The sequence below is a fragment of the Sander vitreus genome, chromosome 15 (genome assembly GCF_031162955.1).
Source record: "Sander vitreus isolate 19-12246 chromosome 15, sanVit1, whole genome shotgun sequence".
Classification (NCBI taxonomy): domain Eukaryota; kingdom Metazoa; phylum Chordata; class Actinopteri; order Perciformes; family Percidae; genus Sander; species Sander vitreus.
In genome coordinates this window covers 13,084,316-13,101,656 of record NC_135869.1, presented here as the reverse complement: position 1 = coordinate 13,101,656, position 17,341 = coordinate 13,084,316, and the positions used below count along the sequence as shown (strand labels likewise).

At 39.9% G+C, this 17,341-nt stretch overlaps 2 protein-coding genes across 2 annotated transcripts; both read left to right on the top strand.

Moving 5' to 3' along the window:
* Window positions 1-474: 474 nt before the first annotated feature.
* Window positions 475-8,390, top strand: kat2a (K(lysine) acetyltransferase 2A). Its single transcript, XM_078269012.1, has 18 exons — window positions 475-760; window positions 1,076-1,199; window positions 1,361-1,506; window positions 2,048-2,137; window positions 2,375-2,556; window positions 2,672-2,863; window positions 3,469-3,575; window positions 4,143-4,247; window positions 4,554-4,690; window positions 4,779-4,987; window positions 5,063-5,189; window positions 5,600-5,710; window positions 5,798-5,941; window positions 6,035-6,149; window positions 6,246-6,282; window positions 7,297-7,360; window positions 7,456-7,540; window positions 7,666-8,390. The coding sequence occupies exons 1-18, from the start codon at window positions 536-538 to the stop codon at window positions 7,857-7,859; spliced, it is 2,394 nt and encodes a 797-aa protein (XP_078125138.1). The 5' UTR covers window positions 475-535; the 3' UTR covers window positions 7,860-8,390.
* Window positions 8,391-11,752: 3,362 nt separating this feature from the next.
* dhx58 (DEXH (Asp-Glu-X-His) box polypeptide 58) lies at window positions 11,753-17,053 on the top strand. The gene is made up of 12 exons (XM_078269013.1): window positions 11,753-11,861; window positions 12,081-12,279; window positions 12,393-12,597; window positions 12,728-12,918; window positions 13,028-13,141; window positions 13,442-13,574; window positions 14,097-14,282; window positions 14,379-14,629; window positions 14,732-15,043; window positions 15,130-15,320; window positions 15,428-15,521; window positions 15,648-17,053. Exons 2-12 carry the CDS (start codon window positions 12,091-12,093, stop codon window positions 15,831-15,833), a joined length of 2,052 nt encoding a protein of 683 aa, XP_078125139.1. The 5' UTR covers window positions 11,753-11,861; window positions 12,081-12,090; the 3' UTR covers window positions 15,834-17,053.
* Window positions 17,054-17,341: the final 288 nt, after the last annotated feature.

Here is a 17,341-nt window from a genome sequence, read left to right as displayed (position 1 = left end):
TAGATAATGGGACTTTTCCCTCCAGATAAAATCATAAAGTAGTTTATCTAAGACAACCATGATCTACACGTACATACGAGAATCAAAGCAGACATAATAGCACAGAGAAACTTCCGGGGATTATATTCAAAATAAAACTTTGAAATTAGGCATAGGTGTAGACTGCAGTGATTACGTGAATATGAAGCTATATGGATGATAACGCTCTATGTAGATGTACATAACGACGCCTCTTTCGTAGTGGTCACGTCATTTGGGGATGTTTAAGCCAAAACATCTTGGAGTTATTTGTACATTGAAAGGTTGAGTGATACTGTGAAAAGTCTGTTTCAAGCGTAAAATCACTTTGTAGTCTTTGTATACTTTATGTATATGTTCTTAAGACCTCTGTTTTAATGGGGACATCTCAAAATAGTATTTCCATTTCGAAACATTGCTGCGTGCGGTCCTTGTAAATTATCTTTTTGCCGACAGCACTTGAATGCAGCATATGAGGTAAACGGGAGCAGAGGAAGAGCAGTTTAGCAGCGTGGACATGTCGGACCCGGCGGCGCAGGCCTTGCAACCCCGGCTTCTCCAAGTCCAGTCTTCTGGGTCAGCTGGTTCCAGTACTGCTGCGACAGGCTCCGGATCTGCGAATAGTGACCCGGCTAGACCGGGACTTAGCCAGCAACAACGTGCAAGCCAGAAGAAAGCCCAAGTCCGAGCTTTCCCACGGGCGAAAAAGCTTGAGAAACTTGGCGTATTCTCCGCATGCAAGGTAGCTAGCTTAGCTAGCCAAAGTTCACCACAACAAAGCACTCCTCGGGTAGTATTAGCATTAGTGTATGTGGGGTGGGAAATGGTAGCACGGCCAAGGCACCGCAAACAAAAACATAAACAAATGACCTAACGTAATTGTTAACTTTTGTAGCTAGCTAGCTAGCCTCCCGGACACTTGCATTATTCACATTAAATCTTTGATGAAAGCATTAATGTTAACTGTTTAGTCATTCATTGACGTACAAAAACAGCAGTTGAGTTACTGTTTAAGTCGCTTTATTTGGTGTGTTCAGCATATTGTGCTTATTCTCAGGCTAGTGACACATGCAAGTGCAATGGATGGAAAAACCCAAACCCACCCTCAGCCACACGTATGGACCTGCAACAGCAAGCAGCCAGCCTGAGCGAGCCGTGCCGCAGCTGTGGACATGCTCTGGGTACAAACTAACCAACCTCCACAAAACGTTATACACCCCAGCCTTAGTTTCTCCCAATATAAAATACAGCTATATTCCAGGGACTTTTGATTCACAATGTTGTTTGACACCTTGTATGTTTGTACTTTGACTTTTGTTTTTACTTAATGCTTTGCTTACAGCTGATCATGTGTCCCACTTGGAGAATGTGTCTGAGGATGAGATAAATCGGTTGTTGGGGATGGTGGTGGACGTGGAGAACCTGTTCATGTCTGTACACAAAGAGGAGGACACTGACACCAAACAGGTCTACTTCTACCTATTCAAGGTAAGCCAAAGTGGATCTCACATCAGGTAAAACAGACTAGGGCGGCACGATATGAGGAAAATGTGCGATATTCGATAACATTGTTGACTATTGCGATAATGATATAACTTGCGATAAATAAACACATATTAAAGTGTTGTCAGTTCTGCTGCTTTTTAGTATTCTGCTGAAGTACAACAAATTGCTCGTTGAATTTAAAACAAATACAAGGAAATCATTTCCGACTTTCTTTTACTGAACAAAATGAACTTTGAATTGAACATAAAGGGCAGCACTAAGAAAAAGTGACAGTTGTATTATAAAGTGCAGTATTCTGCTGATATTTTCTTTCAACCAACACAAAAAATCTTGGAGTGTCATTTGCGATATGCATATTGTGCCAGTTGATATTGCAATGCTGATTTAAAAAAAAAAAAAAACTATTGTGCAGCCCTAAAACAGACCTACCAATAAATGTGAGCCATGTGCATGATATATTATTTTGCCCATTTTAACATTAAACAATCCACACTGTTGTTCTTTTCTACCCTATTTCCCTTAGCTGCTGAGGAAATGCATCCTGCAGATGAGCCAGCCAGTCGTGGAGGGATCGCTCGGAAGTCCACCCTTTGAAAAGCCCAACATCGAGCAGGTGAACTAAACTAAAACCATCTTCAGGTCAGTTCCTGATGTTTATCAGTAGCTGCAAAAGCCACAGGATTATACTGCCGGCCTCTGAAGATAGACCTGCTTGTTTCTTGTGCTTTCTGTCCTTGTGTATCCTGTAGTATTGTATTGATTTTTGACAGTAGGTGGTGTCCTGTGTGCACAACCTGGTCATCTTACTCTGCCTCTTTTTCTTGATATTTTGTTTCCTTTTCCTCCAAAGGGGGTTTTGAATTTTGTTCAGTATAAATTCAGCCACCTAGCACCAAAGGAAAGGCAGACCATGTTTGAGCTGTCAAAGATGTTCCTCTTGTGCCTAAATTACTGGAAGCTGGAGACACCAACACAGTATCGCCAGCGCACTCAGAAAGACGATGGGACAGCATACAAAGTGGACTACACCAGGTGTGTGGGTGTGTTGTTGTTAAAGAAAGCAGGTAAATGCTTTTACTTGTTAGATTTCTGTGTTTGATGCTGATATCAGTCTGTACAATAGCAGTGTTTTCCTTACGACTCCCAGGTGGCTGTGCTACTGCCACGTGCCCCAGAGTAACGACAGCCTGCCGCGCTATGAAACCACTCACGTGTTCGGCCGCAGTTTGCTCAAATCCATCTTCACTGTGACCCGACGCCAGCTTCTGGAGAAGTTCAGAGTGGAGAAGGACAAACTGCTACCAGAAAAACGCACACTCATCCTCACACACTTTCCCAAGTAAGCAGACTCTCTTGAAATAGTCTTTCTAAGAGCTTCAATGAAAGCTGGAAAATATTTTTGATTCAATGAAGTATCCCTTTTCACAAGATATTTGTATATTAGCTTAAAAAAAAGCTCATCACTGCACTGCTAGACAAGGTTATTGTGGATTTGCATTCAGGCACCTGAGCACAATAAGCATTAACCAAGCAGCATAAATCCTTAGATAAAAGGTCATGCTCTATAATTTAATTATATCAAAGCCACAGACTTATTTTGTGACATAAAGTTGTAAAAATGCTTATTAATCATTTTGAAAGATGGGGAATATAGTCCTAATGTAGAAAGAAAAACCTGCAGTTGGATTCCGTAGCACAAAAAAAACAGGTCTCTTTTGATAATACCCACAATTAAGTCTTCTATCAACCAGTCTGTAGAGATTAAACGTATTTGGTGAACTTTAAATTCAGTCATGTAAAAAAAAAAAAAAAAGACGATTTATTCATTACTGTAGCTCTGCTCTCATGGCCACGGTGCTTCAGCTTTGTTTTGCTTCCCCTGCAGCTATCAGCTCCTGTTAATATTTGCATTTGAAATAACTTTTTTATGCTGAATGACATCAGGTTCTTGTCCATGCTGGAGGAGGAAATCTATGGTGAGAATTCACCAATCTGGGAGTCCGACTTCACCATGCCCGCCTCTGACGGCACACAGCTGGGACATCCGACCGGTGAGGTTTATATCAATGCAAAATCATCCCATTATAAAATTTCTTCAGTTTTAGAGTAAAAGGATAACACTTTATTCACCCCCAGAGGAGAATTCACAATCCAGCATATGAAGAAACGGGGTAAACGGATAAAGAACGGATAACACAAAGAAATGGCATTTATAAGCTATAAACAGGACAATATCATTGGTCATATACGTGATTTGTGCATAGTGCAAATAAAAATGTGCAGAAATAATGAGGCCAGTCGTGCAACTCCAAAATCCTAATTGAGGTGGTATAATAAGTTAGTCATTCAAAAGTATAGATAGGTACATAATATAAATATACTTATATGAGCTTTTTGCACTATTTTAATATTTTTTAATACTGCTGAATACTGTTTATAATGGTTTAGCTTTGTTGCTTTTTTTTTACTTATTTATTAGACAAAGGTTGCAAACATAAACTCGTTGTCAAAGGACTGTTCTATTGTAGGTATGATAGTAAATGTATGTCGCTGCTGTCACTGTTCCTGTTGTAGGGTTTGTAATGAATTACCTGTACGTGGGCATCTCTCCATTGCAGTGATCAGTCCTGCTGCAGTGTCCGGCTCCCCCGCTCTGCCCAAAGGTCTGAGCAGCATCTCCTCTCTGGCCAGCGTGGACACTGGAGGCACAGAGCCCATCACAGGTCTGTCAGCTCTGCTTCTTTGGTTTTCCGTGACCTCTCGAGCAGACTCTCGGAAGCTACAGTGATACCTCACAAACACCTCATGCATTTAAAAGACTTAATGGAGTATTGTGTACCATTGAAAGCCGTTGTAAAGCACCCAACACACTTCTATGACGTGCATACGTTACTGGTTGATGATAGTAATAAACCCTAACAAACAACAAACATGGGGTTATGATTAACAAAACCCTCTGATGGCTCAAAGGTCATTGTTAGCGGTCTCCTCTCCTTGCTTTGAGCTGAGTAATGTCGTCGTCTGTTCAGGAGAGAAGCGTAAACTTCCGGAGGCACTGACCCTGGAGGATGCCAAGCGGATCCGTGTGATGGGAGATATTCCTATGGAGCTGGTCAATGAAGTCATGATGACAATCACTGACCCTGCTGCTATGCTTGGACCAGAGGTAAGTCGGGCAAAGGTCTTATTTTATCTTCCCTTATTTTTACACATTTCGACTGTAGTACTCACAGTTTGTATCTTTATATTACTAGACTAATCTGCTGACGCCAAACGCTGCCCGTGATGAGACTGCCAGGCTAGAGGAGAGGCGGGGAATCATAGAGTTCCACGTCATTGGAAACTCACTTTCCCAGAAGTCTAACAAGAAGATCCTGATGTGGCTGGTGGGCCTGCAGAATGTCTTCTCTCATCAATTACCTCGCATGCCCAAAGAGTACATCACACGACTGGTGTTTGACCCGTAAGTAAATGTTCTCGTACCACACCTCACCATCAGATGCCTGTGCACTGTCCTGATGTCTCCAAACATTCACAGGAAGCACAAGACCCTAGCCCTCATCAAAGATGGCCGCGTCATTGGAGGCATCTGTTTTAGGATGTTTCCCACTCAGGGCTTCACGGAGATTGTCTTCTGTGCCGTCACATCCAATGAGCAAGTTAAGGTACATAATAACTATTTACTCTCTTGAGAGTTGTGGCGGTCCAACAAGGTGCTTGTCAACACTGTTTAATTTGTAGTAGCTTCTTTTGCTTCAGGTATGAAATTGTTATAAAAGAGAGACTTCCTGCACGTGGTAGTCAGAGATACCTAAAAAACATTCTCAAAAGTAGCCACGGTGCACCATACTGACTCTTTGTAACAATAATGACAATCACCAACTTTTCCTTTTAGTGCTTTAATTTTTCATCATGATTTATGCCTTAATACTATGACACCTCACCTCTTCTGCATTTAGATTGCCTGGCTCATAAATACTATATCCTAATAGTTTTTTAGTAGAAGTGTTGAGATGCCTTTTGTAACAAACACATTTTTGACATTCTTTTCTCTCATCTCTTTTTTTAATGTAAGGGCTACGGTACCCATCTAATGAACCACCTGAAGGAGTACCACATCAAACACAACATCCTCTATTTCCTCACTTACGCTGATGAGTACGCCATTGGCTACTTCAAGAAGCAGGTACTGCAGGCATGACCTGTGCATCTGCTCTGCTCCCAGTCCTCTCGCTCCACCTTGTGCTTTTAGTAATTTCTTATTTCCTCGCAGGGCTTTTCCAAAGACATCAAAGTGCCGAAGAGTCGATACCTTGGATACATCAAAGACTACGAGGGAGCGACCCTCATGGAGTGTGAGCTGAACCCGAGAATCCCCTATACTGAGCTCTCTCATATCATTAAAAGACAGAAGGAGGTATGTGAGGCTGTGATAATTTAAGCCAAAACATGTTTTCTGCTGTAAATCTTTGTATTTTTAATAATCACATAATCGTAAATGTCAAAACAGATTATTAAGAAGCTGATTGAGAGGAAACAGAGCCAGATCAGGAAGGTTTACCCAGGTCTCACCTGCTTTAAAGAGGGAGTACGACAGATTCCGGTGGAGAGCATTCCAGGCATAAGTGAGTGTCTGATTTGTGTACAATGAAAAAATATTTTCAAAAGTCAGTTTTATCAGTATTCACGTCCTTATTTTATTTATTTTTTTCTTCTTCTAGGAGAGACCGGCTGGAAACCCAGTAGCAAGGACAAAGGGTAAGCTTTTAGCATATAATAGTTTTTTTACAATCACTTTGCTACTAATTTCAGAACCTTGATGTCATTTTTCAAAACTCTAGACTCAAAACGGTCATCACTTGTAACACAGGCTATCCAATGTTCAAAACATTGCATTGTGCATTCATATCTCTAAAGAAATATTGCACTTGCACAATCATTGGTTAAAAAAACAAATTTATTGTGAAATACCATTGAAATGTTACTTTAGATCACCCACACACAAGCTACCCATAGTTTCACTGTTATTGTTCGTACAATCATTAAATATTTTAGTACAAAATAGGTGATACATGTTTGATTATGGTACTACATATAAATAAATCCCTGTAAAAGTACTGCAGTAGTAGAGAGAATACTACAGACCAATGTGGTACGTGTGTGTGTGTGTATGTATGTATATAGATAGAGAGATATATCTATATAGATAGATATATCTATATATCTGAAATGTAATGTGTGAATTCCCTTTTGAAATAATAGTACTTTGATGTTAAGTTGTGTCATATTGAACAGGTGATCTTTGTTAATGAACAAATGATCTTTGGTTTGTGTATTGTATCCAAGCAATTGAAAAATGTGCATTTTGATCATTGGTTGTGAGTTTTGTGTCTAGAGTTTTGAAAAATGATGTCAAGGTTCTGAAATTAGTGCCAAAGTGATTGTAAACTGTATTTAAATCAATGTTGTAGTGTTTAGATGCGCGTGTTCTTGCTGATGTAATAATCCGGTGCTGTGGAAGGCAACCTGTGGGCTGTTGCAGTCTGCCACAGTGTGTATTTTGATACTACCACTGGGGAGCGCCAAAAAAGACATTTACAAATTCTTCACATGATAGCTTTACTATTTGTGTCTGTGACACTTTGCAGTTAACAGGTTAAGGTTTAAAGTCCACAGTTTTCCCTGATTACAATGACTCCCCTCGTTAAGACACCTAAGCGATGTTAATTCTACAGTCAATATTTTACATATTTATCATTCTACGTTTTGCAGGAAAGAGGTGAAGGATCCTGACGTGTTATACAACATGTTGAAGAACCTCCTGGCCCAGATAAAGGTAAGGGTCACCTGTTGACACGAAGCCAGGAACCCAAAAGACAACACACACACCTACAGGATGTAAACTAACCTGGACTTCTATCTCTTCAACAGACTCACCCTGATGCGTGGCCCTTCATGGAACCAGTGAAAAAATCAGAGGCTCCAGATTACTACGAGATCATCCGCTTTCCCATCGGTGAGCGAGCGAGCATCTTTGATTATACAGCAGTGTTTCTTCTTCCTGATTAGATTTAGTTCCTGTTTGTCACACCAGATATTCATTTTAACATTGATTGTTCTCTCCTCGTTTTCTCCCCACAGACCTTAAGACCATGACAGAGAGACTGAAGAATAGATACTATGTGACCAAGAAGCTTTTCATTGCCGACCTGCAGCGAATCATCACCAACTGTCGCGAGTACAACCCTCCAGACAGCGAGTACTGCAAGAGTGCCAACACCTTGGAGAAGTTCTTCTACTTCAAATTAAAAGATGGAGGCCTGATCGAGAAATGAATTTGGCAACAGAATTATTTACAGATTTCTGAACAGACGAGGGGCGACTTTCACACACCAAGATGGGACAACATTGCTAGCTATTGTCATATCCGAGTTAATGAATGGTATGTACATGACATTTTACAAGGGAATTGTCGGACGGAGCGTTGTTTGGAAATATTTGATCAAGTTGAGCATTACAAAGTGTCAAAATGGCATTACTTTTCCCCTTTATGTTGTCATTTTCTCTTTCCCAGTACTCACAATGGGAAATGGGAATCTCAATACTCTGCATATCCATGTCTCATTAAGTGTACCAAAGTTATAGGTCCAAGTTATAACAATGCCACACTTTCCACCATTATTTATAGTACAATTGACCTGGTTTTGTCACGTTTAATGACATTTGTTCATTCCAATTTGCTTAAAACTCGTCACTCGAGGAAACATTTATGTAGTGTAGAGTTCTTTTACAACAAACTGGACCTTGGGACCTAAAGCCACGTTGCCTTCCATTACTGACAGACACTTGAACATCCCATCCGTCTTCATGGGTATAAAGATAGGGGTGAAGTCCTTAAAACACTTGGCGCTGAAAGATGGGCATTACTCTTGGGTAGTCTTGAAATTATTTGATCCGTCAATTGGTGAAAAATGTAACCAAATTGTTACAAGTCGTTAATGGAGTGCAAATACCTAACATTGCTGGTTAGTCAGAAAAGAGCAAATTATCATATAGGTAATAACATTATTTTCAGCATTCTTCCTTATTCTAAACAATTGATCAAAAACATTGCAGATGAACCGATAATAAATGTTTGTTGCAACGCTACTCTTGAGTAGTTTAAGACACTGCTAGTGATGGACTGGGTATCAAATATTTGTTTAGCACTAAACAAAATTTCCCCAACCGTTGCCTTCAAGAAAACACTCATTTTTATGTTGACAACATAGTAGATGCTTATTTGTACAGTAAATATGATATACTGTTTGTACATTTTCCACTGGCAGGGTTTTATTCCAAACCATTCAGGATGAGGTCGCACATTAGTATAGCTTTTACCATGTCTGCAGATGATACTGTAGTTGTTGGCATTGTTTGTTCTGTTGCTAGACTCTGCAGTACAGTCACTTCCACACACACATGCTAAGTAGTCTATTTAGAGTACAGCCACATTTCTTAGTTGTGGTCCAGGTTTACTGGATAGTTTGTTGATACAGTCTAAACATGGTGGTGGGGGAAGCTAACCAGCAGTCTTCATAGTGATTTTCTGGAGAAGATAACTATTTATCACACTGTACACAAGCTGTAGTGGGTGTCAATGCATGGTGGACTGTTTACAATTTCAATTCATAAAAAACACCCAACTCTTAGCCACTGTTATGGCAGGTTCATATTTTTTTTTACAGTGTTACAAACATTGTAATGTTTGTTCAGCGGTCAACGGAGTGCTTCCTGAGACGCATCCTTTTCTTTTTATAGGACGTTAACTGTCCAATGCTGGTTGAGCCTGCTTGTTGAATGTTCCATTCACTGTGTGTGTGTGTGTGTGTGTGTGTGTGTGTGTGTGTGTGTTTTGTACTTGAATCATGACTAGCTTTGAATTACTGAAGTGATGTCAGTGTTGCATTATTCAGGGTTGTCTATTGCGTTCTCCCTCAATCTACCTATGCTGCATTTCAGATTTCCTTAAAAACGTCAGTCTGAGTGAACGTTCCACCGTTTTAAGCATGGCTACTGTCTCTAGTCATGGTATAAATGCCATTTACTGTAACTGTAATATTGTTCATGACATTAAAGTTTATATATATATATAACTAAGGGTGTGAACTTGAGTCACTTGACTTGGACTGCAGCCAGAACTGAATTAAGTCGGGGATTTCAGAAATGAAAGACCTGCGAGACAACTTTACACTTGTGACTTCACATGATACTGCCACAATATCCAATAAGATTATGGCTGTCACAGCGTAGACAAAAATAAGTAGAACAATAAAGACAAAATATTGAATTTAATATCTTAGTTATTTCTTAAATTTTTTGTATGCCAAATTGTATCTGTCCAGGCTGTTCACCACTGAGTAAGCTTGCAAATGCACACACTAATTTACTAAATAAACTAAGTATTTACATTAACTAGATGCTACATTTATGTTGGACATTTTGAAACTATACTTAATTTGGGGAAGAAATCACTGAGTAACTACCTTGCAAATGTGTCCCTTATCTGCCTTTTAGTAAGTAGTTGAGTAACCACGTTGGATTAAGGCTTAATTGGTACAACTTTGTCCCTTAAACTGTCAGGGAATATTTTGTACCTTTTTAACCCTAGTGTTGACTTCGGGTCACATTGACCTGTTTTCAATTTTTGTTTTATATCAGAAAATATGGGACGTATAAATAAGCGCTGAAAATGTGTAGAAGAAAAATGTAACAATTTAAAACGTTGGAAAAAGCAAAAACAAACTGAAAAAAAGGCGTCGAAAAGGTTGACGGGAAGACAACACACGGGTTAAAGAGTTGATCAGAAAGTCGGCTACTTCTCCTGTACCTCTGAGTTCGTAGCAGTAGGCTTTAGGTTTCGTTTTCCTGACGTATTGTATGCAAAACCTGTTTGCGGTGGGCTCTCCCTTTTTAGTTTCAATAAAACCAACTGTAAGCCACACATATAGTTTGAGATAAATATAAGATTATAGATGGCTAGACTTGCCAGTGTAGTTCAGGCTTCCCTCCCCTGTCACTGCAAAGTGGAGACCAGCTGTTTCTCAGTAGGGCCATTCTGTGGAGTGCAGAAAAATTTTACTTGCGTTTCTCTGCATCTCAGTCTCACAGCTGATCGTAACAGGAAATAAAACCACATAGTAAATGTTAAGACATGCTGTCTGCATGTGAATCACGTGAACAGTAAGACTAGCTGGTGACATTGGCATCAGCTAATGGGGGTCCTTTTAAAGAAATACTGTACACGTACACATGGTGAATTTTTCTATAGGTCCTGTAATTCGACATGAGTAGTGATAACCCCAGAATGTATTATATGTATTGTTTTGAATGTAGTACATTTATCCCACTTTTTCCTAATTATCCTGTTATTTTCACACATATGTTTATATACAGGCAGATTTGTGCCATATGACCTTGTGCTTATTTTCTATTTATACTTTTCCATTGATCCTGTGATTCTCCTTGTGTAAGGGCCATCATGCCCAGAATGTATACTTAGTATGTATTTCTTCTTCTATAGAGATAGGAATATTTGAATATTATATTTATTGTTATGTATTAATATGTAACTTCTGAACTTGTATTCAGGTTATTGATATTTCAGATTTGTGTGCATCTGGTTGCTCCAGGAGTTATTTACACAATGTTATTCTTCATTACTTTATCACTCTGAAAAGGTGGTATTGCCAAAGTGTCAGCTAATTGGATAAAGTCAATGCTGCATATCTGTACGTTTACACAGCTTCACTCAAATTCCAAATGTGAGTGGACTTTAAGATTTACTACCCAAGCAACAATGACTTGCAACTTAATTCAAAAAGTTGCAAAAAAGTTCCAGTTATACAAGTTAAAACAGCAACAGGGATTTCCTGCAAGCAACATAGGTTTTGTTTTTGAACAAGTAGGGCCCAGTTAAGGTTCATGCAAAGCTCAGGACGTTTTCAACACCCTCTACAAAAAACCCTCAGCTGTAAGCCACTAATAGAGTATATACATAGATATAGATATAGATAAGATATAAATATAGGCTTAGACATGGCTTTATGAAAGGGGTTGTGATAGACCTATCTTATGTCAGTGTAGTTTAGGCTTCCCCTGTCACTGCATAATGGAAGCTAGCTGCTGTTCCTCCGGAGCCCCCCTCAGTAGGGCCCTTTGTCTAAGTTCAAAGGGCTTTTACTTTCGTTTTCCTCTCTCCGAGTCACACAGCTGATCAACATAATTTAAAACCCCAGCACCCACACTGTGTGGTGGTAGTGGACAAGGAGAAGCTGAAAACACCACACAGCCGACTGGTGAGTTGGCTGACTTTTTAACAGCTTTATCATGCAATGATTCAACATGCGTGTCTGTCAGAATGCTTGTTTTCTCTTAGCATATTTACTCTGATCTAGTCAGCCTTTATGGTGTTAATGATCACAGTTTTGATGTACTGCTATGATCTAGTGTCCCTTTATTTCTTCATATTTCTACAATATTATAATTCCATGTAATTCTAATGTGTTCTCAAACAGGAGCAATTGTATGATGAGTTGGATGGCAGACTTTCAACTGCGTGCATACCAGGAGGAAGTGGTTGAAAGGGCTCTTCGGAGAGAGAACGTAATCATTTGGCTGCCGACGGGAGGTGGAAAGACCCGAGCTGCTGTGTATGTGGCCAAAAAACACCTGGAGACCACGCCACGGGCTAAGGTGGTGGTCCTGGTAAACAAGGTACAAAGAATGCACAGGACAGAATCATTATCATAATACTAATAAAAAGACGGGATATTTGTTTACTACCAATGTTGCATAATACAATGTGTTTAATGTATTTTATACTGTAGGTTCACCTTGTAGACCAACATTACAAGAAAGAGTTCATGCCTCACCTGGGCCATGACTACGCCCTGGTGGCAGTCAGTGGAGAGAGTGAGGAGAAGGACTTTTTTGGGCGAGTGGTACGGGAAAAAGATGTGGTCATCTGCACAGCACAGATCTTGTACAATGCTCTGACTAACACGGAGGAAAACAAACATGTTGAGCTCTCAGGTCAGTGAAAGTGAGCTTATACATCCATGATTATAATGCTGTGATGGCAAGGTCAATTCACGTGTGATAGGTTTTCTTATTGAGTCACATATAGAGATTGTACACATGATGCATCCATGGTTGCTTACAGATATTACTCTACTGATAATTGATGAGTGTCACCACACCCACAAGGACTCAGTCTACAACCAGGTGATGGCGTGCTACGTGGAGAAAAAGTTGAAAGGAGAACAACCATTGCCACAGATCCTCGGTCTCACTGCATCACCGGGGACGGGGGGCGGGAGGACCCTGGAAAAGGCTGTGGGGCATGTACTGCAGGTCAGAGTTTACTTATTCCCTCTGGGGTTTTACTGAATTTGTCACTAAAATGAGCTAGTTTGTCGGATCTCCCACAAGTCGTTTCCTCATCATCTTTTCTCTCTCTCAGATTTGTTCCAATCTGGACTCCGCCATAGTTTCAACAAAAAACTATGTCTCCGAGCTGAAAGAGAAAGTACCCAGACCACTCAAGAGTTTTGACATTGTGGAGAAAAGGCTTCAGGTTAGCAAAAAAAAAAATCTCACCTTTAAAAATATGAAAACTAATATTTGTAGAATTTTGAAGAATTTCCAAATAAAAACAGATGCTGTGGTAGACAGTAATGCATCCCGGTAATTACTGTTAAACCCCAACTGACCTGACGACATTGAGATAAATGGGCTGAAAGCAAGCAATATAACCTGCATTGATTTTGATTTAAATTTTAACAAACAAAAACTTTAAAAACAATTTGAAAGATGTTATAATCACATTAAAAGTCTACATATAGTCATACAATCACAAAAAAAATAATTCTTTTAGGATCCATTCGGGGATCATCTAAAGGGCATGATGCAGATGATCCATGAGTACATGGACCTTCCTCCAGACGTCAGACTGAGAGAGTGTGGCACACAAGAGTATGAGGCCGATGTGGTGGTACTAGAGCAGCGTGGTAAGAACCCATTTTATTTTTTGATCCTGTAATGGCATGTAGTGTTCAGTTGTGATGGCTAGGAGAACACATTTGAGGCAAATTAAATGTAAATGAAATGTCTAGAGAAAGCAATGCTTCCGTTGATGTTAGAGGTGCAACGATGAATCGATTAATCGATTAGTTGTCAACTATTAATCACCAACTATTCTGATAATCGATTAATCGTTTGAGTCATTTTTTATAAAAAAAGGATTTCTCTGATTCCAGCTTGTTAAATGTGAATATCTTCTAGTTTCTTCTCTCCTTTGTGACAGTAAACTGAATATCTTTGAGTTTTGGACAAAACAAGACATTTGAAGATGTCATCTTAGGCTTTGGGAAACACTGATCCACATTTTTCATCATGTTTTGACATTTTTATAGATCAAACAACTAATCGATTAATCGAGAAAATAATCGACAGATTAATCGACTATGAAAATAATCGTTAGTTGCAGCCCTAGTTGATGTACGTACATAATTTGTGTATATTTGGATCAGGAGTAAGACAGGACAACAGACTGCTAGCACAATGTGCACTCCACCTCAGACAGTACAATGATGCCCTGCTCATCAATGACACCCTGCGAATGATGGATGCTTATCGCTCCCTAGAGGAGTTCTACATCAACAAGTTCACCACAGCAATTTATGGAACAGACTTCTTCCTGGTGGGACTTTTCCAAGGTAGGAATCCATATGTTGTATGCACATGATTTGTTTATTTATGTTAAGCTTAAAATTCCCCACCATGCAAGCAATAATTAATATCTTTTTACACAGAGAATCAGGTGGAGCTGCAGAAACTGGCAAGAGATTCTCGCTATGAGAACCCGAAGATGGGCAAACTTGAGAGCACTCTGCTACAACAGTTTAGTCCAAATGTGAAATCAAAGGGGATCCTCTTCAGCAAAACCCGTAAAAGCATCCACTGCCTAAAGGACTGGGTCCTCAACAATAAAGCCTTACAGGAAGCTGGCATCAAGGCAGACTTCCTCACTGGGTCTGGCAATGGTAGCACTTACATGACGCAGGTGTGTTTATATACAATCTATGAGCTTTAAATCATCCCAATTCAGTAACAACTTATTTGTAGATAGGTTTCTGTTGTGTATGACCTTACCTTTTTCTTGCAGAATGAGCAGGCGGACACGATCCGCAATTTCCGCCAAGGTACTCTCAACCTCCTGATCTCCACCAGTGTGGCTGAAGAAGGCCTTGACATCCCTGAATGCAACCTGGTGGTACGCTATGGGCTGCTTACAAATGAGATTGCCCAGCAGCAGGCCAGCGGACGTGCCCGAGCGAAAGACAGCAAGTATTCAGTGGTCGCCCAGAAAGGGGGGCGGGAAGTGCAGAGGGAGCTCACCAATGAATATCTGGAAGAGCTGACAGGAAAAGCCATTGCTAAGGTCCAGGAAATGAGCCTCAGAGAGTTTCGCAAAAAGGTGAGGAGGGTGCGGCACTCTGTCCATCTTCATCCTTTACTCTCACTGCTCTCCGTTTCTGACCTTTTGTCTTTCTTTGTCTCCAGATAACTGAACTACAAACGGAGGCAGTTATTTGCAGGAAAATTGCAGAGAGCCGCAAAGTAGAGAAAAAGAGTCGCAACACTGCTGCTAGTGTCCAGCTCTTGTGTCGAAACTGTTTCAAGTCTGTGGCCTCTGGCAGTGACATTAAACTTCTTGACAATCAGCACTTTGTCAACGTCAATCCTGACTTTAAGTGAGTTGAACTCTTTGTCACATAAGAGTAAATGCAAAAGTATATTAAGGCTCAAGTCTTTACAAAAGATCTTTACCGGCCTAATCGTTGCTTATGTTTGCTCTCAGGAGACACTACAAAGTCGGTGTGCAGGTTGTGCTAGAAAGGAGCTTTGAGGACTGGGAGCCCGGGTGTACAATCAGTTGCAGCAACTGCAACAAGGTACAGTGGGCCGTCTGCCAAATATAATTTAAAAAAAGACTGGCCTGCTAAAGGCAGCTCATCAACAGAGCTGATGTTGGTGCTCATGTTGGGGCGTGAGTTTTATTCTTTTTTTCCAATTCACAGGACTGGGGATATGAGATGAAGTACAAGGAGGTTGCCCTGCTACCCAATCTTAAGATTAAGAACTTGGCCCTGGAAACTCCTCAAGGCAGGATGACTGTAAAGAAGTGGAAGGATGTCCCTTTCACTGTTGAGGACTTCAGCTTTACAGAATACTGCGAAGACAACTTCCCCGACCTCTTCGATTGAGAGCTCTGTGTGAGGTTTCCCCCAACTTCACATGTACATTTGTATCTGTTTTTCCATTTCATTCTTTTGGTGATTCGTTAGATTATCTGTGCTCATTTAAAGTGAACATCATTGTATTGTTAAAGGTGTTTAAATAGGAACACAAGGTTTTAAACGATTAATTCCTTACATGCTTGCGTTTATTTGTGCTGCCGGGCCAGTGAGGCAGCAGTGTGCTAAAACCCCTTTTACACATCGATCATGCTTGAAATTAGCATGACCGCTTTGTTTATGCCTAAGGTCCTAACTCCCTTTGCATGTGTTTGTGTGCATTTCCTGTGCTTCTTCTCAAGTCAAGCACAGAAACAAGGCATACAATGAACTCTGCTGTAAAATGAACCTTAACCATCATGAACATTTGACATGTCATCATGAAGAGGATTTCTCATGAACTCTCTTTTAGCTATTTTAAAACGTTTTTAATTGGCAACTAAATTTCCGCAGTATGTACATACTACTGTGTCTGCAGTATGCCGTTATTGTGTAAGTACTAATCTCAAATAATGTAATTATTTAAGCATTTTAAAGGATATAGCCACTTTTATTTTGGTTTATTTTATTTTGTTGCTGTATACTATTTTATGACATAATTATGGCCAATATAAATAAACAAACTAAATGGAAATACAATTTAAATAAAAACTTCTCTTGAAAATGCCTAACAGATCTTTTGTAATTATATTTGCAGTTAACCACTAGGTGTCAGTGTTGGTTAGCCAATCAAGTCGGACACAATTTCTCTATCTCAGACTTGCTGTAATAATAAGGTTGAGGAAGAGAAATGTGTAACTCTCTCTTCACACTCACCAAACTTAGCTGATTTACCCTTGAGCAAGGCACGGTGTCCCCAAACTACTTTACTACTTCGCCACTACAAGATGGTTGGTTACAGCCTACAGATGTCTGTACGTGACATCTGAAAAAGAAAAAGTGTAGGCCTACTCAGTTGACAGTAAAGGGAACACAGCATTTTCATGCATTAGTTCTGATGCAAACGGTGGTTTGTTTTATGAAACAGTTTATGTATGTTTAGGTAGAAGCATTGTATGTGCTGAAAAAGATTCCTGAAACCACAATGTCTGCAAGAGCCTTTTAAAATGTTATGATGTGAAATATTTTGACTGCTGCAGCTCACTATGCTGCTTCTGCATCACTGGATCAATAAAGGGTTATGTATTTCAGCTTGGATCATTTAACATCATCTACACAGTCTACATAGAGGTACAGATGTATTAGACTTGCAAATGATCATTTAACACACTGGCTTCAAAGATACATTTTATTGCATAATAATTTAAGTTTCTCAGAATCTTCACAGCTTGATTTTAGCAATCCCCCAAAAGACAGAATTAGCCAGCTAATCGCAGTAAACTGTCTCTGCTGAAACTATTTAGAGCTTCATTTTTGCTCCAGTGTTTACATACATGCATCAAACTTGCTATACAGCAAAACAGCTTTAGCTATAATGA